Here is a 27584-nt window from a genome sequence, read left to right as displayed (position 1 = left end):
GGTTCACTTGGTGCACTTCTTCAGCAGGCCTGCGGCGATGGTCTTCACCGCCCGCATGGTCTCCGTACAGGTGGGGTTGATCAGGGACTCCGGCAGGAGGAAGCCGTAGTAGCCGGTGTCGCGCAGCTCGAAGGCGAAGGTGTAGGGGATGCCGTTTTTGTAGGCCCAGTCCATGGAACTCCCAGAACTCACGTCTGTCAGAGGCAGAGCAACACCCTGTCATGCGGCAGCTTATCTGACTCACTCTGACAGCGACCCGTTTCAAATCCAGGAGTTTGCGGAACAGAAAGAACACTGAGAACATTTTTGGACGGCTTGATTTATGTGAAAATTAGAAAAATTCAGATAACAAGGACTGTAAAATGACAAGATATTAAAATATTAGGCAAACTGCTACTGATATGAACTGTCAAATAATGTATTAACATAGAAATAAAACGTTCTTGCAATCAATAACATCATACGACCGTACGCAAGACTTACAGAGTGTGGTAGAGGCAGGCCCATATCTGTACCTCACCCCATAAGCTGAGTAAAGGGCAGTAACTGCATTTTGTGCAGCAGATTCCTGTAAAAACAAGTGAATTCTTTATGTACTGATGGGACGACCATGCACACAGCAACCCATTTTAGTCATGTGATGCAAACCGCACCATGGACTAATTGTGATCAATGATGCTGTTGGCCATGTACTAACTGTTAAACAATATCCTAAATGTGCTTAAGCTGTATATTTCAAAAAACAGCAACCACAGTTACTTCATTCACAAGACTGGGGTCGAAAGCATGGATGTGGAGGGCACATTTTATGGGTCCATTCGAAGATTGGGCTGAAACTCACCACGCAGTTGAAGTTGGGGATAGTGGCGTACTTGTACGAGTAGGGGTAGAGGAGCATCTGGGCGTAGGCGTGGATGGAAATGTAGGCCCTGATGCGCTTCCTGTGATTCCGCAGGAATTTGGCAACGGCCTTCACCTCGGGCTCAGACTCTGGGAAAGGCCCACAGTAGGTGTCGTCACAGGGGTGCGAAGAGGCCCCTTCATCTGGTGAGGAGAGGAGAAAGCAGGGGGGGAAAGGTCAGCATGAAGGCGCTCGTGTGGTGCAACAAGCAGGAAAGCCTTCTGCGGTGTGATTGCAAAGCTCTCCCTACCGATTTCATCCACATACTTCCCTCAGTATTCAGAATGCATCCTGAACCAGCTGTTAGTGCTCTACCTATGGGACCTATGAAAATCTCGTCACAGAACTCCACCCACTCTCGTGGTGCAAAACAGCTTGAGTTATGTCCTCCTCTCTCACTTGCATAACCTCTATGGTTTTCACCACAAGAATATGTATATTAGAAATAGAGAGTACTTCGATACACATGACATTTCAGTAGCCTTCACAGATAAATTATGGGTGAGTTACAGAAAGTAATCTCCCACAGGATAGACTGTAAACATTATTTGTGGCTAGCAATTTGTAAAAACACAGTAAAAAAAAAAAGAAAAAAAAATTTGTGGAAGATACTAATGATTATTTGTTTATGCTAATCAGTTGGGAATTTAGCACAGCCTCAGGGTAATTCAAGCGGTGAGGTAAACAATAGCCCAGATTAATTATTGGAGATGCAAATGAGTGGGTGAATTACACATTTCTTTTCCTCAATATAGTCCTCTCATTGGAATCTGAGCCTTGAGGATTCTGCTGAGATAGGAGTCTTTATGCCACCCCATATGAGAGCTGCTCTTTCAAACACCCGCTGTATGACTGTTTTCATACGCAACACAACCCCGGATGTCACCCATCCAACACTCCATTTTGTCTAGTTGCCTTTGCCACACTAATTAAAGGGCCAATTTGCCACTCAATGCTCACTCTGCTGCGCGTGATACGACAAATGCAAACACCAGCCCACACCTATAATTATCATGCAGTTGTCATGGAACGCTCTCTTCATAATTAATGTCCTGCGCAAATGAAGGCTGAGTTTTGTGGAGTGCGAGTGTGTGCCTTACGGCTCTGCCCCTCGGGGGCTCCCAAAGCACAGACCTAAATATTTTACACGGTCTACATGAAGAGAGAGCTCTCGGTATCAGGGGGCTGTGAAAAATCCAAAGAAGAGTGATCTGACAGGGCTGCACTGTGGTTTAGTGGGTTAGGAGCTTGACATCATTACCAGAAGCTTGTGTGTTCACATCTTGGGGCGGGGCGCTGCGGTTCTGTGCTTGAACATGGTGCTTGAATTGCTTAAGTTTACCATCCAGACATACAAGATTACACAGCTAAGACATACATTAGCTGTGTAAGTGGCCAGGGATAAGGACATTTTCTAAGCAAACGAAACTGAAAAATGTCATTATATAGTTAAAAAATCAGCTGTGGTGATGGAACATTAAAAGAATGCACTTGCAAAACAAAATGCTCCAGGTGTACATATTATACCTACAGGTACCTTGGAAAAGCCCAAGAGACATTCGGTGCAGCACACTCTCCTCAAATAAATACCAATCTGTTTATTTGAAAGACTTGAATTTTGATACCGCACCAGAAGAGACCTTCCTCGAGTGACGACTCTGCAAACGACGGCGGCAGACAGCCAGAGTCTCCCCGCAGCCGCATCAAAAGGAAGGAGTCATCATCGCGCAAACATTTAATCCACAGCTTACACTAATTAAGCAGACACATCACCAGGAGACTCAGCTCCAAACACCAAAGGGAAGAGGCATGAAACTGCCGGCTCCTGTTTCGCTTTAAAGGGCACTGCAGATTATGCTCGTTTAGACTACGTCTGCTCTCCTCTGAAAAATCTGATTTTATTAATACATTTATAAAATGTAAATTGCTCAGGCTTGTGTAAGCGCAATTGTACTGTATCTACCATTTTATTGAGGATTTCTATCCCCCTTTAAAGTTGTTATTGGTTTTCACAGATTAGACATATGCTGAATCATAACACGTCTGAGTGAAAAAAGAGAGGTATTTAGGTCTGTGACCTTTTCTCTCAGCCTGATATGGCTGACAGTTCAGAAACTTACCACACCACTTCACCTTCCAGTTTCTGTTGGCATCGACACCTCGACACTGATATTTGTGATTTTTAGAGCGTGTTTTCCTCCAGAAACGGTCCTGAAGAGAATGAACGAGTGAATAAATGCATAAATGATTTTTTTTTAACACTTACAAAATATTTCCTTTATATAGTGAGTATAGTAAAAAAAAAAGGAGCAAGGTATTACCGTTTTCCAGCTGAAATGGTAGCCATCAACATTGAAGACTGGCATTATGTAGAAGTTGAGCTGATTCATTAGTCTTCGCATTACAGAGTCATACTGATAAGAGTGCAGGGCCTGTAATGAAAATGAATGCTGTCATGGTGATGACCGCATGACAATAATTCTTTGGCCTGCACCCTGGTTTTTTCCAGGATTTTACAATGAGTTCATGTGTGCATGTGTGAGATTCGCTCTGAATAATAATTGCCTAACAAGCATTAACGGTGATGGGTATTATTACATGTGATTACCTCCTCTGAATTTGTGACATAATTTAGCAAGTATTTTAAACCTACCCATATACACATTTGTATATATTGTCGCATTTTGGGCTCGCTGCAGTCTGGTGGTCCACTCAAGATATCACATAAACATCTCCCATGAGATGCCTGACCTGTTCATATGTGGTACATCCTCCCTGAAGCATCGCTGAGACAAATGTCACCACCTACAGTTACTACAAAGCATCTGTTGGGCTTAAACTCCACAGCTAAGTATGCCTGCCATGAAGATGCTTTGCGAAGCTGTAAGCCTGCAAGCACCACCAACCCCCCCGATTCTAAACTGCAACCACACGAGCTGGATCGTACACCTCAGAAAGTGCCCTGATTCCCAGTCTATCCTTAACAGCAAAAGCCCAGGGGATTATGCCATATTTAATGGCATATTTGACTGTAAAGTCAAATTTCCATTCAGAGCAAAATATTAATTAAGCCTCATGCTACACGGTGCTGAAGAATAGGATTAGAGAAAGCAGATTTGACAGAAGTGCTACTGCCCGACCTCTAATCAGGCTCAGGTCGAGGTTAATCTCTTCCAAATGCATAAGTGCTCTGCCACACTGTGGTAGGTCTGAGGTACTGCACCTTGCAGGTCTGACTGATTGTCACCGCCTGGTGTGTGTGGACAAACTCTTTTCAATAACAGTGTGCCCAGACAAACAAAGCACAGGACTGGCTCAATGACACTACAGGCTAGACACTTCCAAGTGGTCTGAGTAGATTTCAGATTTGATCTGGTTTAATTATGTGTAATGGCTGATGTGATTAAAATTGCCAAGACAGTTCAGTTAAAGGACTTGTCCTCATGTTTAGTTCACAGCCCACTTGGATGCATTCTTGATTAGTGTGCCCGTTGGTGGTGCATTCATTCTTTGTTGGAGCTCTTCTTAATGGCTGAAGTGAACCTTGACTCTCTGAACAATAGATATGGATTACTAGAAGATCTATGACAGACTGCTGAGAGTGCTTGTCAATTGAGCTGTTTTTTAATGCTGTGGCACTCCGTCACGGCTCTGGACAGAGGGGATAATATGGAATTGTGGAGGAAAGAGGAACTCACTTCTTTCACAAACCACTGGCAGAAGGCTGGTCCAATCCACTCTCGGGCGTGGACCCCGCAGTCGATCCACACGGCCTTCTTGTAGGAGCGCGTTCTCTTTCCTAGCTGACAGGAGTAGACAAAGGTCAGTCCACTGAGGTGCAGTGTTTAGCCTTGCACCAGCAGGAGGCATCATCTTACACTGCACATACCTGAAGCACGTAGAGAGGCCTTCCTTCAAATGACCTGCCGATGGAGAACATGTCCAGTAAATGTGGGTGGGTCCTGTTCATTTCAAACATCCAGCTCTGAATCTTTTGGTGAGGGGAGAGAGAGAGACAAATTGGGTCAGGCATAATGAAACACAATGGGGCCAATTATGCTTTTCAAAGCCTTCCTTAACTCTTAAACCATTATGAGCTAGATCTGTAAAATATTAAAAATGTCACAATTTGCGGCACTAGCTGTTACCCTTATACCATGCTCCACTGGGATCTAGCACATAATTCTCATTGTGTTAGCCTTCCTTCATTTAGAAGCTGTTATTACCATTTTAACCAAACCACTTCTGCCAAGCGCCTTCGCAGTTTTCAATAGCGACCGCACTTTCCATCCAAGCACCCAGCACTGGTGTCTGAGCTGAAACCCCTTTACAGATGTGGTGATCGCCACATTCTCGTCCGGGCATGTTAAAGACAGATGTAAAGGCATTTGCATTTTTTAAATGCTTTTCTTCTTCTCTTCTTTCCATAGTGTTGTGGCTTGTTTTCTCTGGTGCAGATATTTTGAGCCTGTCATAATGACAGCCTAGGATCAAAATGCTGTGTGGGGTCTCGTGCTTTCTGTGAAAGCATAAGGGTCACGGAGTCACTAGAGGGCACCATCAGGTAGAGGAGAGCTCCGCACGGTCGACACCACACAGTTGCCCGATTCTGGCTGAACAGCATTCGATGATGACTCATGATTCATATGAATCATTGCTCAAAACACTGCTCGTCCCAATCGCATACCTTGTACCTCTGATGAGCTGTTGTGTAAACAGAGGCCGAGACAGGAGGAAACAGCAGTGCAGGCAGCCTCCCAGTTGTGGATCGGAGGTCTTATCTTGCAGTTCTGTGTCAGGGAGACCGAGCTCCCCGTAATGAGGGGTTTGTGGCGCTCTTGGATCCTGTTGTCAGACTCAGGAATGCACAGGGCCTTGGCGCTTGATAGATTCACGATTGCCTATGTTGAATGCAAACGCGCACATCAAAGAGGCCTGATTGCACCGGCAAAGGAAATGGCTCGGAGCTCCGTCTGCACACGAGACAGCGATGGGGAACAGAACTCGCACAACTCACAAAACAACATTCTGGTTTTAGGGGACCGACTTAAAAGATGTCGGGCGGCTTACCATACAGGTAATCATACCTCTTCTGAGAAATACTTTAGCTTTACACTGGATAATCTGGAAAACATCAGAATCTACATCGTGGACAGAAATGTGCACCGCAGCAAAAGCTATTAGTGTTCATTTAACTGTAAAAACTGTCTATACTGTCACACGTTCACACATACAGCGTTGAATTTAAACTATTGCTTTTACTGTGACATGAGATTTAAGATAAAACATTTAGTCACAGGGTTGCCTCCAAAACCTGCTTTATATATAACGCCTAAAATAGAATGTCACTTTTCTTGACTGTCTGGCTCCTCTGTGTTTGATTTTGTCCTTCCTGCGAACTATGCAGATTACTAATAATTTTTATGTACAAATATGAATTAAACATCATTCCCAATACGTCCTAATACCTCTTCCAAAGAGTGGTACACTTCGTAGTCGTACTGGAATTCTGATCGCCGTTTTCTGGAAGACCGATATCCAGTTTGTTTTTCAATTTCAGACTGGAGATTGGAGATGAGAACCCTGCAGAAGACATGAGAAGGAGCCTTAACATCAAATGCATGATCTGAGGGAGCCAAAATATCGCATTTTCCCTTAGCAGTATCATCTTTTGCTCTGGTATAATTTGAATGCTTGATTGCCGCTGACCGAGGTGGTCATCCCTCACCAAGCTGTAACTTCTAACTGACAACATTCTGAAAAATCAAACCCTTTAGGTTCTCTAGCTGTTGATAGGTGGTCACATGAATGTATGCAGATGCAACTAGCCTCATACAGTGCAAATTTATGATCCAGCTCGTTTGTTAGGGTCTGAAAAAGCTTATCCTCTTTTCTTACAGAGGCAGTAGCCCATTCAGAGATGACAGAGATGTATTCTGAAATGGCTTGCCAGTGCATTCCCTGCAGAGGCAATCTGAAGAAAATTGCCAGAAGTAGAATAAAGACAATGTATCAAACAATGCTTTGCCATCTCATTGGCCCCTCCTGAATCCCCATTTGAAATGTGCAATTCATTGTCAAGAAGTTAACCATGGGACTGTCTGATGCTTTGACAGAACTTATGATGACAAAAATGCATCCATTTAACAGACCATTTCTTTCATGTGAGAAGCGTCTCTGTTTTTCACCATTGTAAGGCAGTAGAGGGCTACAGAGGATGATAGTGACTGGGCTAGTACAGAATTGTTCCTCTGTAAAAAAGCAACTTATTGGTAAGTAAATAACAAGGGCCACCCAAACTGACATAAACATTAGAACCATAAATGCACCAATACCAATGAGCATTATTGCCTCGGGTGACATGGTATAGGACAATGGCTTTTCAGAATGAAAGAGGTCCCAGAGTGGCTCTTCTCATAACTCCCCAGATTACACTTCAAAGGCGTCTGCTTCTAAATGATATACATACGATAAATACAAAGCAAAGCTATAGATTCAGACAAAGAAGAAGAGGAAAAAAAACACCCTATGGGCACAGATGGCAATTGGAGTTTCTCTTGCTGTGGCGTCTTTGATAAAACCCCATCATTTCTGTTGATTGGGGGTGAATGATGGGAAGAGGGGAGATGAAAGTGCCTTTTGACAAAAGGGGGGCTGGAGCCCCCCGCATGTGCAAATCATATCTCTGCAATTCTGCATGGGAAGGCGGCTATCCTGCGACAGTGGTTGGGAAACAGATGCTGTTGTTCCGGTATGTGGGAAGACGCCCTCCTGTAATGAGAGAGCAGCCCCTGGAAGGGGGTGTTTAGGGGGCTGGGGAGTGGGAGCTGGGGGGTGGGGGGTGGGCACTTACTTGTGACGGATGTGCGAGTGCTGCAGGTGGGCCTTGAGGTGTCGCGTGCCGTTCTGCCCCACGTGCACATCCACGTCGCTGCCCTCGCGGATCAGGGCGGCACTGTTGGGCCGCCAGAGGTCCACCTGTGGAGCAGAAGAGAGAATCTGGGTCACAGTGAGAGAATCCCAGACCGTCTCAACCCTCATCCAAACTGAGCGCAAGGGACACCCTAGACTAAGCCAAGTCTATTCAGTGAGTTTTATATTTGCTACACAAAAAATGCAATAAGAACATCACTCACAGCCTCCTCTCACCCAACACATGAGTGACAGTGAACGCTCTAGTAGGCATTAGGTCAAACGAGCTCCCTGTCCCAGCTTACAGAATGGGGGATGTCTCAGATGGGACACATACCGTAATGTGATGTAAATGAAGGTTCCGCACTGCATGTGAACAACCCCATACCCCGAAGGAACATCTTGGACATCTGACACAGCTTGCATTTTACATATTCTACGTTTATATAGCTGAATACTTATTAAAAATAATCAGTGTAAGAACCTTTCTCAAGGTTTCTCTCTGTCACAGTGTCCCATCAAGGATTCAGGCCTGCATGGCCCTACAACCAAAACACACTGAGATGTGAACACAGGGAAAATACAGCTGATGGTGCCTTGTACTCTGTATCAGGATTTTCCAGCATATTCACAATGCTGCTACTGTATACGAGCAAGTAAATGCATAATGTATAAGTTATCTCCATGTGGTTGCTCACTCTGTGCATTCTTGCTAATGCACTGTGCTAATCGGAAACTGTATGCTTTGAATACAGACTGCTCTACTGTGTCTTGACAAGAATGACTGATAAGAAAAGAGAAACTGTGTAGAATTACAAATTTACAAATCTCTTCAGTAAAAGGTGAGGCATTTGTCTGCTAATATTTGTAAACACCCCCCGGCTTGTCTGTTAAGACTCTATACCACCCTTGTCATGGGTTTTGACCCAAATTTGTCCTTCACTGTGACAAATTTAATGAAATAATACATTTTTTCAATTCATGCACAATATATTCTTGTTAATATCAGAAATTGCTGAGGTGATGGTATTATGTAGGTACTGCCAAAGTGGAAAACATTGCTTCAGTTAGTTACTCAAAATGTCAAGGACAAAGACGTACCTACAGAGGTCAGTTTGAATTTAATTAGCAGGACCCTGGGTAACAGAGATCAGGGCTGGGTCCCCTGTGATGACATCAGTCATTAAGGTCCACAATGTATGAGAGGCACAAACAAGCTCCGTGCAGCATGAGACCAGGGTGTTCTTCTGGGACCAGGAGGTATCCACAGAGTGACTCACCTGGCCCATTAGAGCTTAGGATCAGTATGCCTGTGATGACTACGGATAACGTTCAAACATATTCATTCAATTATAAATTCTGGGTATGGTGCTGAAGACACAAAAATTATAATATTAGCTTAGTTGTAGAACTGTATGATATTTTTACTAGAAGGCAGTCTGATACTACATATACCTTCTGTAGTGATGTAGGTTAAGAAAGCGCCCCAGCATCCAGAGGAAGTTGTGCCTTGTACTCTGTATCAGGATTTTCCAGCATATTCACAATGCTGCTACTGTATACGAGCAAGTAAATGCATAATGTATAAGTTATCTCCATGTGGTTGCTCACTCTGTGCATTCTTGCTAATGCACTGTGCTAATCGGAAACTGTATGCTTTGAATACAGACTGCTCTACTGTGTCTTGACAAGAATGACTGATAAGAAAAGAGAAACTGTGTAGAATTACAAATTTACAAATCTCTTCAGTAAAAGGTGAGGCATTTGTCTGCTAATATTTGTAAACACCCCCCGGCTTGTCTGTTAAGACTCTATACCACCCTTGTCATGGGTTTTGACCCAAATTTGTCCTTCACTGTGACAAATTTAATGAAATAATACATTTTTTCAATTCATGCACAATATATTCTTGTTAATATCAGAAATTGCTGAGGTGATGGTATTATGTAGGTACTGCCAAAGTGGAAAACATTGCTTCAGTTAGTTACTCAAAATGTCAAGGACAAAGACGTACCTACAGAGGTCAGTTTGAATTTAATTAGCAGGACCCTGGGTAACAGAGATCAGGGCTGGGTCCCCTGTGATGACATCAGTCATTAAGGTCCACAATGTATGAGAGGCACAAACAAGCTCCGTGCAGCATGAGACCAGGGTGTTCTTCTGGGACCAGGAGGTATCCACAGAGTGACTCACCTGGCCCATTAGAGCTTAGGATCAGTATGCCTGTGATGACTACGGATAACGTTCAAACATATTCATTCAATTATAAATTCTGGGTATGGTGCTGAAGACACAAAAATTATAATATTAGCTTAGTTGTAGAACTGTATGATATTTTTACTAGAAGGCAGTCTGATACTACATATACCTTCTGTAGTGATGTAGGTTAAGAAAGCGCCCCAGCATCCAGAGGAAGTTGTAGGAGCTAGGCAAACATAGTGCGTAAACATTAGGCAAACAAACAGCACACAGGACCACCATACTAGTGGGAGTGAGTCTCCATGCCAGTCAGATGAGGCTTGGCCATCCTACAGTTGGCATCACGTTGTTGGCAGCGCAGACATATCCAACGCCTGAAATCCATTGCTAATAGTCAGGCACCATAATTTCCCCCAGCAGGGTTTGAAAATGGCATGAAATATCTCATAAAGCCCTCATCCTCGCATTTGCATCCCATATTTGTAAATATCGCTTTTATCTTCATTTTTTTTCCAGAAGGAATGGCAATCAGTTCTCCTTGCTAATAAACAGGTCATCTCCCCCCAGTTGGCGCTCGGAGGACTCGGAGTTCAGTTTGTCTTGGACTCACGGCACAACTGGATAAAAAGAGGAGCTTTTGATTCTGAGCTGTTTTCCACAGTCAAAGTTTTGACAGGTTGGGTGCCTCACTGCCTGCAGACTACATCCATAATTTTGAGGAGATTTAGGGCAGCAGTCAGCTGGTGCAGCCGCTGCCTTAGGGGGGGAAAAATACAGCAGCGGTGCGCTCAGACGGTGCTAATGACCCACAAAACCATGTCAGATTTACAACACATGCAAAACTCCCGCAAACGCACACATCACAAGGCCCGATGTTTAACCTGAGGTTTCTAGCACAAAAGTCCCCTTTTAGCGCCTGCCAAGAGATTATACAGTTGGGTTTGGATGAAATAAGCAGCCTATTAGGCAACAAGATTAATGGATATCAATTACTGAAGTGCTGCAGTTCTGTAAACAGCAATTATTAGCGGTACTTAGCTTTAGCTTTGCTGTGTGTAATATGGTGAGAATGGTCACATTCACTATTATACACACAATGGGTTTACTATCTATTGTGCCAAGTCATTTGGAGTGGGGAAAAGTGACTTGTCTTTTAACTGTGAATGTTCTTTTTGAAATTCATTTCATATCATATTCTGCTTTTGTAATAGTCTTACATTTAAAAAATAAAAAAGAATGTTGTTGAGAGGTTTTCATTTAGATACCAAATGTTTCTTATTGTGGAGCATTTGTCTATAAATTAATTCGAAAAATACAGTAATGTATGCTTATCTAAGTGATTTCATGAGCAACATCTGTTTCTTAAAATAGGTTTCCAGTGTGCATTTTAATCATGAAGCTTTGAAGCTCAATTCGTGCAACTGAATGTCATAAAAAATAGAGAATTCTGTTTTAACTGGAATACCTGATACTGTACTGTAGTATATATCTGCAGTGCTAATTGTATCTAATTGTATCAAAACTGCAAACTCTAAAAGCAGTCTCTTGGACATAACAAAACCCTATTGTAATCCACAAAGGCACCGTGAGCAAGTATAGGTAATTTCACTGAAGAGTTATGTGTTAATATTCAGCAGACTGGCAGTAACTGACACCTTAAATTATTACCTTTGCCTTATATTCATAGGAAATAAAGTTCAGAGAGTGAAAAGTTCAAAGAGTTTCCAACAGATTTAGCTTGCTATAGTCAATGAATTATGTCTTTGGCTTACACCTTTACATAATGTGATTACCACCTTGAAAATGTTGAAATATTGAAAATGAAACCTTACTAACTTGTGTACTTACTGTACACAAAAGCACAAACATTTTGTGAATCTGCTTCACTGCTATTATTGTTCATAAACAAAAATATGATGTATATTTATATGCATAGGTGTTTTTCGCATCAAAACTGAAGCTAAACCAATTTCACTTTTTCTTATATATCTTAGGTAGCCTATTTATTGCAGCTTGTATACCAGTCCTTCCATATATTCCCCAACAGCCTCGTCATCCAGTGCATTGAGGCAGAGAGTGTGGTCTGTGGAAGGACACGGAGATGGAGTGCTGTGGCTTCGGGACTTGCCCTCATTCCAGTACTGCCCGAATCTCACAGTCACCACCCCAAGCAGATCACACTCTACCCCTGGCACCTTTCAGCCTGGCTCGGGGTGGTAGGGAGCCAGCAGGAAGTGCAGCTCCAGCTTCAAAATCAAACCACACATGCCAGCACTGACAGGCACCATCAGGGAAATACAGGTAATTTCACTCAAGAGTTATGTGTTAATATTTAAAAATATGCAATTTTATTCATATTTATTGATTTATTTATAATTTTATTAATAAACCCTTAAGCAGCATGCAACCATGAGCAAGGTGTTGATGGGAAACGAAGTTCAAAGCTATCATTAAGGAACCGCAGCCCTGGGCAAAAGACTTTCGCATCGGCGATGTTGCAAGGTGCTGCTTTGTTTGCATGTTTGCGTGCTGAACACCCCCAGGGTGTCCGCCTTATCACATGTGGTGCACATTTCTCCAAGGCTGCCTCCCTTTATGCATCACTAGATTAACACTTGGCCCCCACTAGGTTTCAGTGATGACCCAGTCAGTCTGATGAGCTCACACAGCCTGAAGGTGGTCAGAAGCATGCGGCATCTGCAAAGCAGGTGGTTAATTTTCATGCAAACAGAGAGAGGGTGAAAAATACATGCGGTCTGCGCCCGGCTGAGTTTTCAATAATCAGTATTGTAAACACGCTGAACAACATTCCCTCCATCAAGTGCACAGTAAACATCTCTGAGCCTTGTTCATTCTGTCATGTGAAAATAAATAGTGGATTGGAGCAATTCTCAAGTTGACCCCTGCTGACCCATGGATTGGTTCAGCTTTATACTGGCTGGTATCAAATTCTGTGTCCTGATTGACAAAAGAACAGGATTGGACAGCAGGTGGTTCTTATTCCTCGCGCAGGAAAAAGCTAACAGGATTGCGAATGTTCTGCTAATGGATACATTTTCTTCCTGGTTTGCAAAGGGTCCTGAGCCCATTTCTTAAAGGATGTTCGCATGATACAGGCTTTCACCAAAGGCCCAGAAAGATGCTCACTGCTAATAGCCTATTTAATCTAAATGAACTGTGCAGTCTCAGAGAGCCACTTTGGGCTTGCAATGGCTGCAGTGTAGGGTTCAAACAGTACAGGAGAAACACAACCCATGGGAAACTGAGCTGAGGACCGCACTCTTCTTTCATTTCAGCCATTCATTCATTCACGCAACATCAGGACTGTACTGCTCTTTTCTTTCTTTGCTTCCCCTCATTATTTAATACACACAGGACATGTCTGTAACCCGAGAAACCTCTGATTTAAAGTTTTAATATTGCTTTCCTTTCATTGCTCTCGTAAATCAAAGAGTACTTGCCTCAACTTAACTTGTGGGCTGGCATCAGATAGCAATATATTCATAGATTTTGTCTCTTGGAAGTTCATTTACAAAAGTGAATGCTATACATATACTTACCAGCTAGCTGTTTGGTTGAGTGATTGCATCTAGGTAGTCCCTTATGCATCCTAATTCCTTGATTCACTTGATGTTTATTGTTATTCATAAAACAGACTTATAGGAAAAGCTCCTCCTGATGTTTTTGTGAGTGCTATTCATGAAGCACATTTATAGAAGGAAATCTTTTTGTCAGTGGCGTATGTCTACAGATATGGTCAAACAGTCACATCAACAGCCCTGGGATAACCCCAGTAAACTTTTTTTTTTTACAAGTGGGGGATACCAACCAGCCACCAAATGTATACAAAAGCTAGACTTACTGGACCTTCAAATTAGATGCTGTCTGCCCATAAAAGGTATCACATCAGACATTTCTCATCTCAAACTACACAATCCTGGGCATTGTCTATGATCATAAACCCTGCCACACAGTGCCTGCCTATATTGGGTCTTCCATGTCGCAATGCAGTAAAAGTCTTGTTTTATTGGCAGTATTAATATCTTTTTGGTTTTAGCTTACTCGGGGCTTACACAACTTTAATTTGAGCTTTTGGGAGTTTTCTGTACATTAATAAAACATTCAAATGACAAGTGTAGGGGTTTCAGTTGTCCTTAATTTGGTACAGTGCAATTGGATGCAATGTGTAGTTTGGCAGAGATGTTCAGAATGCTCAATGCTCAAGGCAACATTATTGTGAAAAGAAAAGACCCGAATAACTGATAGACCTGGAGATTCAGTGTCAGTCTTGGAATGTTGAAGCTGACACTGAATCTCCAGCAAATAGCAGCAGGTCAATGACAATGATCTCATTGACCTCGCAGCAGGTCATGCCTCCTGAGCCTCCCGAGCATCCAGACGTACTCTGTGTGAGGTGTGGTCCTGTGTTCTCCAACCTGAGGCTTTCTAGACCACTGCCACTACAACAGGGGCTGCCACTGGACAGCTCTCTGTGTACTAAATATCTGCCCCATTTTCTCCATGATTGCTCTTTGGCAGAGCGATGGATATTTACTGTTTTCCCCTCCTTTTCGTGTTACAGTCATTATTGCAGTCGCTCTGCACTGAGTTCAAAGGAAGCCAGTGTGGGGTAGGTGGGTGGAGGGGGGGTGATGGTGATGGTGGTGTGTGTGTGTGTGTGTGTGTGTGTGTGTGTGTGTGGGGGGGGGGGGGGGGTTCTTCAGGATGCCCAGCATTGCTGTGTAATTATTCCCAAATGTGCCTGGGACTGGGCTGAGAACTGCATGCATGGCATTTCAGAAGGACCTCCCGCTTTCATCTTCACCAGTTATTTCACATCCTATCATCCGCATGGCTACACTCCCACTGCAACACGTCGCAGTAGACTCTAACAACTGTGAAATCTCTTTTGTCACTGCTGCGTTGACATGTTTTCATATGTGGCTCCCATTCCACGCTTCTCGAAGGCCCGAAGGAGTGGACCCTGTGCAGAAAGAGGATGATGACGAACCCTGACTGCGCAGCAGAGAGCTCTTCATCTCGATACAGCCAGGCTCTGAAATTCAGGGGCCTCTTCGCTTCTGAAACGTATGGATCATAGTCGCCATTGCGTGACACGTCTACCTGTGACAAGCGGGACTGGTGACAGCGCTTGAATGCGCACTGCGCTGGCTCTCTGACAGCTCTGGAGATGTCCTGAGAAGTCTCCTGTCACCTGCATTGTCACTGGTCGCCGAGTGCCACTGGAAGACGGGGGCTGGCAGGCGTGACTGGAATTCAACATGCAGCCTCGGTGCTGAGGATTTATGGTGCTCTGTCAAGACTGTGACAAGTTCAACAATGTTTATCAGGTCACGGATTCAGTAGAGACTCCTAAGGAAACGGGGCAGCTTAAAGAAATCAGCTGTGTGTGTTTAAAAAGGTTATTTTATTGAGGAACAACTGATATCACATAGAGTAATTAAGTGCATAACAGTGAGTGCTGCTTCACTTCCTTTCTGCTTCTTTGTGAAATCCAGGAGTATATATATTTTTCCTCTGAAAGCAATACAGTCGAGGGAAGGGAGAGAAGCTTCATTGGTTCAGCTCCCAGATTCTTAAAAAGATCATCCCACTTAAAGAAGGGCTGACCAAAACCACTTAACTGCCAGCAACTCTGAGCAGGACACTTGAATGAAGAGCAACAGGACATGGATGTCAGCGAAGATTCCCAGGGTCACATAGATACCTGGGCCTCCACTAGAACAGAGAGCGAACCAGAGGCGCTAATCTCTGATATGGTTCCGGAACCTCCCTGAGAATACTGGCACACTAAATCACTGTTCTCTAGGCAGCTCTTGGCTTCCACAAAACACTTTGGCAGGACCTTGGAAGACAGTTATATTGTTTCCTCTGGAGACAATATTAAATAGTGAATATAATCTCATAATAGTTGCCAAGTGCAGGCTCAAAATGAGCCAAAGTGCAAGGTATATAAATCAGATGCTAATGTCAGAAGTTAAAAGGGACACAAACTCTGTCATGGATAAATATCTGGCAGAGACAGATCAATCTGTGTAATTCACTTCTGACAGCATAATCCCCACAATCATAACTCCAAGTTTGCCCGCAAGTAGGGAAAGCTGTACATGTAACTTGTCCCATAGCTGGGAGAATTTGACAAACTGCTCTGTTAGTATTTGGGAGCATTAGAGGTGACATTCATCTGCAAGAGAAGACAGAAATATGTGTAAGACCAAAAAGACAGACTCACCTTCAAATTTCCAAATAGTCTCTTGAGTTCTTCAACTTCTCCATTGTTGACAGGAGTTACTCGAATAACTTGATCTCTGCAGTATCAGAGGAGCACGGTCAAGGAATTTTGTTCAACAAAAGAATATTAGAAAATATAAATGAAAAACCAAACTTTGATCAGAAGGCCTCCTCTTTTTCTAAGCTGAGTGGAAACAGTGACCCCTCTTTTATACCTTTATATTCACTGGCTATATTTCCATGACACTACAGCAACCACACGTGAACACAGACAAACGCACCTGAATTCAGCATGTCGAATCTAACATTTGTCACTTAGTAGAATTTACCAAGTTGATGCAAATCTCACGTATTTACATTGAGCTTATGCTCAATGGAGTTTTTTCCCCCACATTAACTCTCTCAAATGCTTCTAATGAGCCTCAGTAAAACCGCAGGGGAAGGGGAGCTTGTCCTAAGCTTGGCAGCTGAGTTCTGCAGTCTGCACTCTCCAATTTCCAGATTGCGTGATGGAACCCATCACCTCAAAAACCTCAACATGAAGCAGCATTTGTTCTTTCAATCAGGAGGGCGGCCACCTGCTCTGGAGCACAGCTGGAGAAGTGGCTGACTCTTGATTGTTAACAGCCAACGCGGATCAAGGAAAAATGGCTCTCTGCAGATCTCATCAGAGACAATCTCCAGGCTCAACCATGGGAGCTACATGGAATGTGACCACAGTAACATTTAACACTTTCAGAAACCGCAATAAAAACTATATATGTTTGAGAAGGCAACCACAATTCCAGGTGATCACAGTTTCACTGTTATACAGATGGTTGTCCGGATTTTGCACATGCTTGATCATCATCATATAAGAAGTAAGTTGTCTTTGGTTCCTCCAGCCCTTAATTTTTTAAGTGCCCTTCTCTCTGATGATTTGCACAGCATCAGAAGATGCAAATGATGAATAAAATAACACATGTCATTGGTAAGATACAGTATTTCACATTTCTAAAACACCACAGTCACTACTAACATGACACGCACAGTGTAACACACAATGCAAACCAATCAGAGGTAATCTTATTTGTTTAGGATTGTCGCAGACTCTATCTGTTTAAACAGCATGGGTGATCAGAGCACATCTCCTTTACAGTAGTGCCGATGACTGCATCACACAGAATCTAATGTCAAGAGGGTGGTTCCTGTAACCAGATATCTCTATCACAGAATAGCTAGGGACAGATGGGAAAGCAATCGTAAAAACCTAGACATGTCCAGCTCTGGTAGCAATTACCTTAGTAATGGTCATTGCCTCAGTTTCTACTCAGACAAATTGGCGACTTCATTTTTACAGGTATTTGAAGGACACCCCCTGCTCCAGCACGAGGCTCAAAGGATTTTTCAATGTGAGTCGATTTAAAGGGCAACAATAAAAGGCTCTCAAGGACATGAAGAAGGGGTTTATTGTTATAGTAAATACAGACTGAAGTGCAGAACAGGTCTGTAAATGGTCATGTGAAGCCTCAGCTAGTATTTTAGCCTGATCGGTATCCCTAGCACCCCGACCTGTCCTGTGACTGGCAACATTTTGACACTCCTCTCTGTGTGTACCTGAGACTGACTGAATATCACATAGAGCAATGACTGAATAAAAAGTGTATGAAAAGAAAAGTGAAAAAACAGATCGTGAAAATGTCTGGCTTGTCTCAAGCCAGTACCTGCTCTAGGGGGAACGTGAGAAGTTACATGAAGCCGGTGTTTACTGTTGACACGGTTCAGATTTTGTAATTGGACCCCCACAATGTCAACCTTACTCCTACTGCTGCGCCGTCCCTGTGCCCTGCTGGAGGTAACAGAAAAACTCTGCATAATGTCTGTGGTAGATAATTCCACATCTGCTGCTGGGAAATAAATGCCCATAAATATGAATGAAGTGTTTTATATGGTTTGAGTAACCACATGCACAGTTAAATGTAAGTGCTCTCGGACTGGGAGGGAAACTCAGGAAGGGAGGTTTGCAGAGGCTAGCTCAAACCTGGGAGTGCTTCAGCAACATGGTCCAGGCAGCCCAAGAGCCAGGCTAGCCTTTGACATGATGTGGCCTTCACATGCTTATCTTTGAAAAGGGGCTACATTCATTGTTATTATTAACTTCTTCCCCTGCTAATTTAACAGCCCTTCCTGTGGATCTTGTTACACGCCATTTAACACGCTGTTTTCTCCGCGTATGGAGTTCCGTGCCATGGGCAGCCTCTCACTGGATGTGATGATTAGACAGGGTACTTCCTTGTGCAATTCCACACGTGTGTGTTGAGCTGCACTAATCTGTGCCTCACACACATCATGGCAAGATCAAAGCACGGCAGCATTCAGGAGGATTATTACCACTTCAGTAATGAACATCACTTCATACCATCTCTGCCACAGTTACAATGTTAATGCCTCTCTTTTGTATTAAACTGGAAAATGACACATAATTACAAGAAAAGTTCACGGATAAGGGAGTGGCCCACTTGCGTGTAAGGGTTCAGTAATGTGATCGTGGGGTCAAGCCGTACAACATCTTTGATGATGTATCATTATGGGATTACAGCATTGTCAAAGGAGTTTTAAATTACACAAGTAATCAGCATGAATTTCTCCCAGTAATGCACACGATACTGTGAGAGTTCTGAACATTCTCAGAATTTATACCGGCCTACATTTATTCCAAATTATTACGCAATCCTGACATCAAAATACAGTACAATACCTTTCCTTTTACAAAGATAAATACAGCATGGATAAATTTTAAAGACAACTAATTGAAATCTTTCAAATATGAAAGAAGCTTTAGGGAAGAGTAATTGTCACTGATACTGGGAACCACCCTTAACCGGTTTAGCTGCAAAGAAAAACCGATACTGTATCATGACTAAACAGAATTAACCCAAGATTTAATTTGGTTCAAAACATAAAATCTAGCATCTCCCAGCATGCACTCTGTCTATATAATTTATACAGGCCCAGTGGCCTACAATAACTTTTGACACCTTAATAAAAACTGTACTGTGGTCAGAGAATGGTGACCACATGCATGCACATCTTTATACCTTGCAATGAAAGGCACACAAAAAACTGAATCGGCTCAGATATTAACACAAATCTCATAAAGCTATGAAAAATGACATTCATTAAGCCACATTAGTCCTAATGAAGAAATCAAAAGCTCATGCACAAGGAGCCAAGAAGAGCCATCTCTGTCAGTGCACCATCTCCTGCTGAGTGAATCGTCTTCCTCATTACTGGGACAGAAATGGAAACCTTACTCTAAGCTTAAAATAGAGGTACAAAAGGTTGACTTAAATGAAAACACAAGTCAGGGAAAGTGCTTGGATGGATGGATGTACTGCCTTGTAAGGCCTATTGACTTATATATGGTATATTTAACTGGACACTTCCTCTGGGGTATCATTTTCAAATGCAGTACATTCTGAGTAACTACCACAAAACCTAGAATTAATTTCAAGCTTCCATTTGGATATACAGTATATGTTATGATACAAGCATGACAAATTCATTTCTGAAAAATTTCTGAAAAAACTGGCAGCTCCCTGATTCAACCCCACCATCCCTTTCACTGTTGGATTTGCTTTTTATAAATTAAATTTGTTTAACTAGATTTTATAGCTGCTTTGACAAAATACAGTTATTTCTGAAATACGTTCATTGGCTTAAGATTTACGTTACAAAAACACCAATTTAAATGACAGTTGAACAAACCCTGGAGTTGTACATGAACTGACCATTTCTGCTTAATTATCATCTGGGAAAAAAAGTTAAATTGATTACAGATAGCGTTATCAAATTGTCCTGTTTAAAGCTTTAATTACAAAACCATCCCAAATTAAATGTGATGTTGTTAAATTTAATAGTGATTTAAACCTGAATGGTTACCATTAGGCATTTATCAGCTTGTTAAGTTTAGCCTAAACCAGCCATTGTTGTAAAAAGTGAACATAATGAGCTTTGCGTGTTCCAGAGCAATGCAGTTTTATAATACCTTTAATTAAAATGGCATAAAGATTTGGATGCTGTTATTCTTCATCTGCATTTTATAGTAACATAGCAACACATAAACATCAATTTTCCAGAAATGTTACGCTCTGTAGATAGTTAAATAATCTGCACTTCAAAGGCTCATCGTGGTTCAACATCTGAGATGCATATACAGACGTTAAATTAATCCAAATTTATATTGCTAAAGCTGACTTCGAAAACATACAAGGAGTTTTCCTTGAAGTTTTCTTTGATTCTCCATTTCGTTTGATAGCAACGATGTTTCCCTCTTTCAAGTTTCTTAAATGAATAACATTGGCACAACACATGAACCTAAAGTGTGACCTAATCACTGACAGTGGCACAGTCTGTGAAATTTAGAGCTAATCCTAGCACACATATACTGGTTCCTGCTCTGAGTAAGATTGGGTGTTCACTAGGATTCAGGTACATTTATTAGGATTGATTTAGCTATAACTGAAAACTGATCTGAAACTGACATCTCTGTCAGGCTCACTTGCCAGGAATCCTTTGACTTTTTTTGGAGGCTATACTATGAAGACACAACAAAGGTATTTCTTTGTCTTATTTTTGTTCATTTTCCATGCAGCATTTTGGTAATACTGTTGTTCAATTTAATTAAGGTGAATTCGCTGTTCAGTTGTTTAGAAAGACCCAAAACCATACATAAATAATAAATGAAGCTTAATTAAGATAATGGGCCTGTTTGTTTCAGCTGCTGAAAGGAACCAAAAGTACCATGTGTAAGTAACTTCTGTGTATGTTGTACATGCTGTGTTGTTATTGAATATAAACAAAGACCGGCATACGCAATGAGTTGCCACCACAAGTCTGCAAATGCTAACCAAATGCTAAACACAAACTGGTGATCTTTTAAAGCACATCAATCAAAGGAGTACTATGGACTGACCAGGGAGGCAAGTATGATCATTGAACAAGGACCCTTGTTGCTCACACTATGCCTCCAACCATTTATTTTTTGACAGGATATTTATGAGGAGGACATGCAGTTTCTAGAACACATCACCAATTAAAAGCAGCTGCTTCACTGGGATAATATTTCAATCCAACTGAAATTATTCAAACCACTCAGCTGGGGTGAACACTTATGAGTAAGTGAATCAAGACATCATACTCTGTCAATAACAAGCGCAGACTAGAAACACATTTTCTGTTCGTTTCCAAAGATTCCTTCAGAGCTCATACACTTTACTGTAACCCAGAATGCACTGCATTACGAAGGAGGGCATAACAACGCCCCCTGGTTTTAACCCACTAAGTAGTATGCTTACTGACGCTGAAATTTAGCTTCACTGTTACCACATAGAATTCAACATCAATGGAAGACAACACAAGTCTTCCTCCTGACTGCAAATGTAGCTAAGGATAACAATGACCAATTCTACGGCAAACCAAGAACCAACGGTGATTGGTTGAGGTTTCTGTCATCCCCACAGATATTAACTGACAAGACACCAACACAGTTTCTGCAACCGCCTTCAGTGTTTACCCGGTGGCCAGCGTTTCCAGGGTTCCACACACACGCACAGACAAGACAAAGGCCGGTATTCAGCGTCTGTGTGAGAGGAGCGGGGCAGTGCTTTGCGGGGATGTTGGGGCAGACTCTGCCCGGAACTCTGGGACACACGTGAGGAGGCGCTGAATGTGGCGCTTCTTTGCCCCGTGCGAGATGCCGCTGAAGACACGGGAAGCCACACAATAGGAATCCTTCAGAGAGCTGGGATCCGTTGCACACACCGCCTGTCCTCTGCATCACGGCGCATGGCAATCCTGCCATCTTCCAGGAAACTAAATCACCGGCAGCTACAAACACCACTGACACATTTGATTGGGGGCCCCGGGCGCTAATGCTACATGTACATGATTTAGACCTGCCAGTGGAGCCATCTTCAGGTTCAGTTGTATATAGGGACCTCCTAAAAAGTGCCTCTACATAAGGTTTTGTATATTTCATAGGTGCCTACGTGCCCTGCCTTGGTAAGTGAACCATTCTGAATGTCATTGGGCATAAATAAAGCGTTTGGCCATTTTCTCCACCACCATGTTTTTGGTAGCTGAATGTTGTTTTGAAACACAGCACCTGTCAGAATATCTGTCCTTTTCCTACCTTTTCCTCCCTTTTACTACATCTCTTTCACAAATGCTATCTCTTTTCAAAGTCACTGTAATACTTTCCATTGGGTTGATTTATCCAACAAAATGTTTGACCAACTTCTCTAAAAACAGCACTGGTGTTCTTTTGATCTTGATTCATAAGATAAGTAAGTGTGCTTTCAAATACAGTATTCACAATGCAAATGTGAACATTTTCGCTTGTGGTTCTCACTGACTCCTAACAGCAGAGACAGACCATTTGCCCCAAATCCCCGCGCATCATTAACACCTCCCCTAGGTTTATGGCGAGACCCATTGTCTGTCGTTCTCTGCTCTTCTCCCCTTCTTTGTGTTCCTCTTTCCACTTGGCCGTTTCCTGCTGCCACACAGGAAGTCATGGCCCCCTTCAACAAAGCTTAGGATGTGACCAAGCATGGGTGAAATGAGGGGGGAACAAAAGGCCTTACACCAGACTTCAGAAGCTATGAGAAATGTCCCCAATAGACGCTCTGCGAGTAGGTGACCTCAACCATGCACATATCTGTAAAGAATGGGGTAAAAGCTAGAACTGTGGCGGTTTCTTTTCAAAGCTCCCGTTGGTCTTTGGGAGGCCTTCTATGAGACAGCAGAAAGAGAGAGTGACCTAAAATCCTCAGGGAAAGCCTTTGTTGCAGAGGGATCATTCAGATCACTAAGACTGGAAAAGATGTCATTTCCAATATGACCTGTTCGGTCTGAACCATTGTTAAATGTTGGTATCACTATTTCTTCGTTGCTCCCTCCCAGACAAACTAGAATGCTTGATCGCTGGTCCAATGATGACAATGTGGCTTTAACAAAGCAACACTTTTTTGCTTTTTAAGGTAGTAAAACACGTTGACTCAAGACAGGTGATGAGTAAACTGGGAGGTGTTCATCTTGGGGAAATTCAAGTGTAGCTTAGCCTTACACAGCTGTTTAACTTGATGGTTGATGGAACCATTTATTCTTTCTTTCCCTCACAAGGAAAACATTGTACTGCTAAAGCACCAACCTACAGTTCAAATCCCAAATATTCTGACCCATGTACTGAATAGTGAAACAAAAAGCAGGCTGTCTGGTTGACTACTTCAGCTACACCAAGAAGAAATATTTATACAAGGCAGAAATTGCATCTCAATGCCTCAGAGGAGTAAATGAGTTATTAAAATATGTGCAGATATGTAGGGCACACACAATGGATGTGGTTGGCCTATTCTTTGTAATTCCCTGTGGGTGACAAAACTACTGTTTTATTAAAAGACAACAGCGGGGTGGAAAAAGCATTATTGCCAAAGAGAAATGAGTTTTTTTTTCCCCTTTGCCAGCTAGCTACAGTATGTAGCCGAAAAGTTAGATATGTTAAAAGCCAGCTATCTACACAACAAGAATTCCTCCAACATGCATTTACAGTGCTTATATTGAGACTATTTTACATTACTTGAAATCATTGACGGTTCATATCAGTGTACAGTCATGTTTCACTATTTCTTATAGTAATGTTAATATGTTTAAGTGCTATGGCATTTTTAAGTGACACATAGCAAGGGCTGGTTCTTCTTCCTCAGTAGTATTACTAGCTTCCTGTTGTACAGGACCGTTGTTTCTGTGTTGCTTTTTTCAGATGTAGTGCATTGTCAAGAAAACACTCACACATGGTATTCCACATTTGGGAACCCGTGTCTGGTTAAGGGGCATTGAATCAGGGTGCTAGCATCTATGACACGTGAATGTAGAAAAAACAGGGGCTGTCTTAGGAAATGCCTTTCATTGCTTTGTATGTGTTCCAACAGACTAAGGGCATCAATCATAGTGACAATCAAAATAATGTGGCTCAGTTCTGGATTACTTTTCATTCTAGATTACTTTCTTTCAATTGCTTCCAGTTGTCCCAAGAAGGTAACGAAAGTGTAATGAAATCCTCAGCAATGATGACAGCAATAAGAAATGGATCTAAGGGCTCCTTATGTGTTTATGATGTAAATGAATGCAAGCTATATGTACAACCACTGGCAGACATTCTATGAAATCCTGCATAGATGGCATGATTTTCTGAGAAAGAATGTCAGGATCTGACAAAATTAGCATTTATACAGAGGAGACCTAAGTAGACAGAAGCATGACCATTCCACCCCGCTGACCAAAATCCAAAACAGTGTAACATGTGGTCATCTAAAGAGGACTCTTATCAGGTAGTTTACTACATTGTTAGTTTAAGACTACATTAGGTCAGAAACATAAAGACACCATATTGTCCATAAACTGAGAGCTGCTGTAAATTTCTCTTATTAATGTATAGATGTGAAGAACAATGACTCTCTACATGTTGTATGGTATGGTAATATTTAGCAAAAGCTGTTCCGCAATCTCACTATGAAACTTCATATCATGGACACCAAACTAAAGTCATTCAGAAGATGCAAAAATGCAACTTACTTCAGGCAGAATCACAGACATTATCATAATAATCACAATCATAAATATTGTGCATTTTTGGTCCTGACATTTTTAATTGATTTCCAGACAAAATAGTCATAGATTATATTACAATTATATTATATTATATGATATCACAAACAAAAAAAATTGTACATGAATCTTTGAAAAGTCAGATAAGTGCAAATCCAGGTTTGACAAAGCACACACTGATATCTGCCAACGATGTCCCTAGGGACTGAATTCAACCAAAAAAGCAGATTTAATTCAGGAACAATTTGACTATAATGAAGGCCACACCAACAATTTGTTTAACTTCAGTGGAGAGTCACTGACAACTGAGACCGTTTCCCTTGACCAGTTCAGACTGGCCTCTCATCGCAGAGTTGCAAAAGATTGCCAGATTATGGAGGACTAGCTCCATAACTCCCTGCAATGTCTGGGGGGAACTTTTTTATTTTCTTGCCCTTGGTTTTCAGCTTGTAAAAGCGGTGATACATGAGGCAGCTCGGGTTTGGGTGGGGTGATGGAGCTGGCGTGGAGTCAGGGGATGGGGATGGGCCTTCCAGTACAGCGGCCCCTCCATGCCCCCTCAGACACCCCAGGAGACTGCCGGTCACCGTGCATTCCACACATCGGCCACAGTCGGGCCGTCTGTGTGCACTGGCCAGGGAGAGAACGTGAGCACTCATGCTTCAGGACAAGTTCAGAGGGTGGCTTGAGAAGATTTTATGGCCGAGAAACACTTTCCAAGTTTCAAGCCCAGTCTTTAGAAGCTCAATTTTTGTTGACCCCTGCCCCCCCTCCCCTCCAAAACACACACACACACACACCATAATTTCTAACTTCGGCAACCCCGGTTTTGATGTTTTTCTATCAAGCAAGGCTGCGTAGTGTTATGAGTCTGTTTCCACATACTCTCAGCAACAGGGAAGGTTTTTCCTTAACATGTGCATCTTTTTTATGTACTGAGACCAGTATGCTGTGGAGGTGTGGTAATCCACCCACCCAGCCACTAACATACAGAATTAAAGGCATCATCCTTCCCCCATGCGCAGAGATCTGATCTGACTCCATAGATTCCATGTGCAAATATTTTTATGGTTTTCATATGAAGCATTATTTGACATTTTACTCTATTCAACACTACACAATTACTGTATCTGCAAACCGCTAAATTATACAAATGGGCAAACCGTCAGTACATTCGCAGGTGCAGAGTGATTTTCGCTGTGCCCCCACCTGGAAATATTCATCGTGCCATATATAGCAAAATGTTCTCCATGGAAAGATCCTTTGATGACCAAAACCAGTACATGCCAGGATGCGATAAGAATGTCCTGATGTTCGGGTTGATTATATTCCAAAAGAAGAGCTCACTACCACTAGTTTTTAAAACATCTTTGAAAATAACGAATAAAAAGTATGAGTGGCTTGACTTAGAAATCTTCACAGAAAAGAACGACACATTTCAATAAAAACAAGTGAATGAATGATCAACGGAACTTACCCAGCATAGCGATTATTGTAGAGGTAGGCTCCGACTGGATGTAGCAAGTTATTGGAGATGATCACGCATCCCAAAATAACAGCGACATTGAGTACGTTTCTGGCACCTAATTCCATACTAATATAAATGATGACAGATGACACCGCAACGTTTTAAAGACTAAAGTTAGACTTTGCACAAAGCTAAAATAGAAACTATGATCTAAAAAAGGACAAGTCGTCTGTCAACAGGTCTGTAAGCCCAAGGGGTCCACTTGCGGTCGCAGTTCTCTGCTCCGCTGCTTGCCCCTGCGTTTACAATGGCGTGGTGGTGAGGTAGGTCGGGTCAGAGTGTGAAAGTCGCATATTTGGCACCGAAGAGGTGTTTGCCACTTTGAACCTCTGATGGGACCGGGGGAGACGCTTGCTCTTTTTAAATGAGGAGATCGCGTCACGTGACCTGGAGTCAGGGAGGCTTGTAACTGGAAACTCTCGCCACTGAGTTTTGGAAAGGGAGGAGCAACGGGACTGATAGGAGAGCGCAAGGGCAAGCCTAATTTACTAAGCTCTTCAAGTACACGAAAGGTAATATTAATCACAGCAGAAGCACCAAATTGCCGGTTTACCTCTGAAACGTCTCCATGTTGCTCTATCTCGTGCGGCTTATTTGGCAAACTTCTCTTTAGGCTGCATATGGATAGTTTTATGTAAATCTACGATCGGGTTGTGTGTATGAATATGCAGGTTTTCAAATATACAAGGCACAGTTTTGCAAAGTCGTATGCATGAGTAATGGAGATTTTGTGACACGTGTACATTTGCATTATACTAAAGTTGGTCAATCTGAAGAACACCAAAACAAAACCAAATTTATCCAGATCATCGAGTATTTGAAATCAGTCGAATGACTCAGAATGTACTGTGAAACCGTTATCTGGTTCCCTCAATTTCAGCAAAAACAGAATGTCAGAAAATCTTATCACAATCACAGTTCATTCAATTTCTTGAAGAATTTATGAGATGAATAAATCCAACACTTCAACTGTCATTTTAGCCCCTGAGAACCAGGTTTTGAATCTTGTTAAGAAAAAGCCTGATAAACAACATTTCGGAATGATATTTACATGCTTATGCTCTCACTTATTGCTCAAACTGGTATGATGATTACACAACGTTTTATAATCCAGTTTTTCACATTACCTCAGTGTCTAAACATTAC

The 27584-nt window shown here is 42.3% G+C and overlaps 1 protein-coding gene across 1 annotated transcript; it reads right to left on the bottom strand.

Moving 5' to 3' along the window:
- On the bottom strand, positions 1-26503 carry cpa6 (carboxypeptidase A6). Its single transcript, XM_036555293.1, has 11 exons — positions 26388-26503; positions 16266-16341; positions 7755-7879; positions 6370-6484; positions 4791-4892; positions 4600-4704; positions 3223-3333; positions 3022-3112; positions 842-1044; positions 484-568; positions 1-194 (listed from the first exon to the last, which is right to left on the bottom strand). Exons 1-11 carry the CDS (start codon positions 26501-26503, stop codon positions 4-6), a joined length of 1320 nt encoding a protein of 439 aa, XP_036411186.1. The 3' UTR covers positions 1-3.
- Positions 26504-27584: the final 1081 nt, after the last annotated feature.

The sequence above is a fragment of the Megalops cyprinoides genome, chromosome 2 (genome assembly GCF_013368585.1).
Source record: "Megalops cyprinoides isolate fMegCyp1 chromosome 2, fMegCyp1.pri, whole genome shotgun sequence".
In the NCBI taxonomy this organism is placed as follows: domain Eukaryota; kingdom Metazoa; phylum Chordata; class Actinopteri; order Elopiformes; family Megalopidae; genus Megalops; species Megalops cyprinoides.
Note: the sequence above shows the minus strand (reverse complement) of the source record. Positions and strands in the feature narration are given on the sequence as shown.

Bases quoted from the DNA above. Each gene is read 5' to 3' on its own strand.
- cpa6 (XM_036555293.1), bottom strand. From the start codon at position 26,503: ATGGAATTAGGTGCCAGAAACGTACTCAATGTCGCTGTTATTTTGGGA. The intron at 4,893-6,369 runs GTATTAGGACGT...CCTCACCAAAAG, and splicing joins TGTACCACTCTTTGGAAGAG to ATTCAGAGCTGGATGTTTGA. The intron at 3,113-3,222 runs GTAATACCTTGC...CATTCTCTTCAG, and splicing joins ACCATTTCAGCTGGAAAACG to GACCGTTTCTGGAGGAAAAC.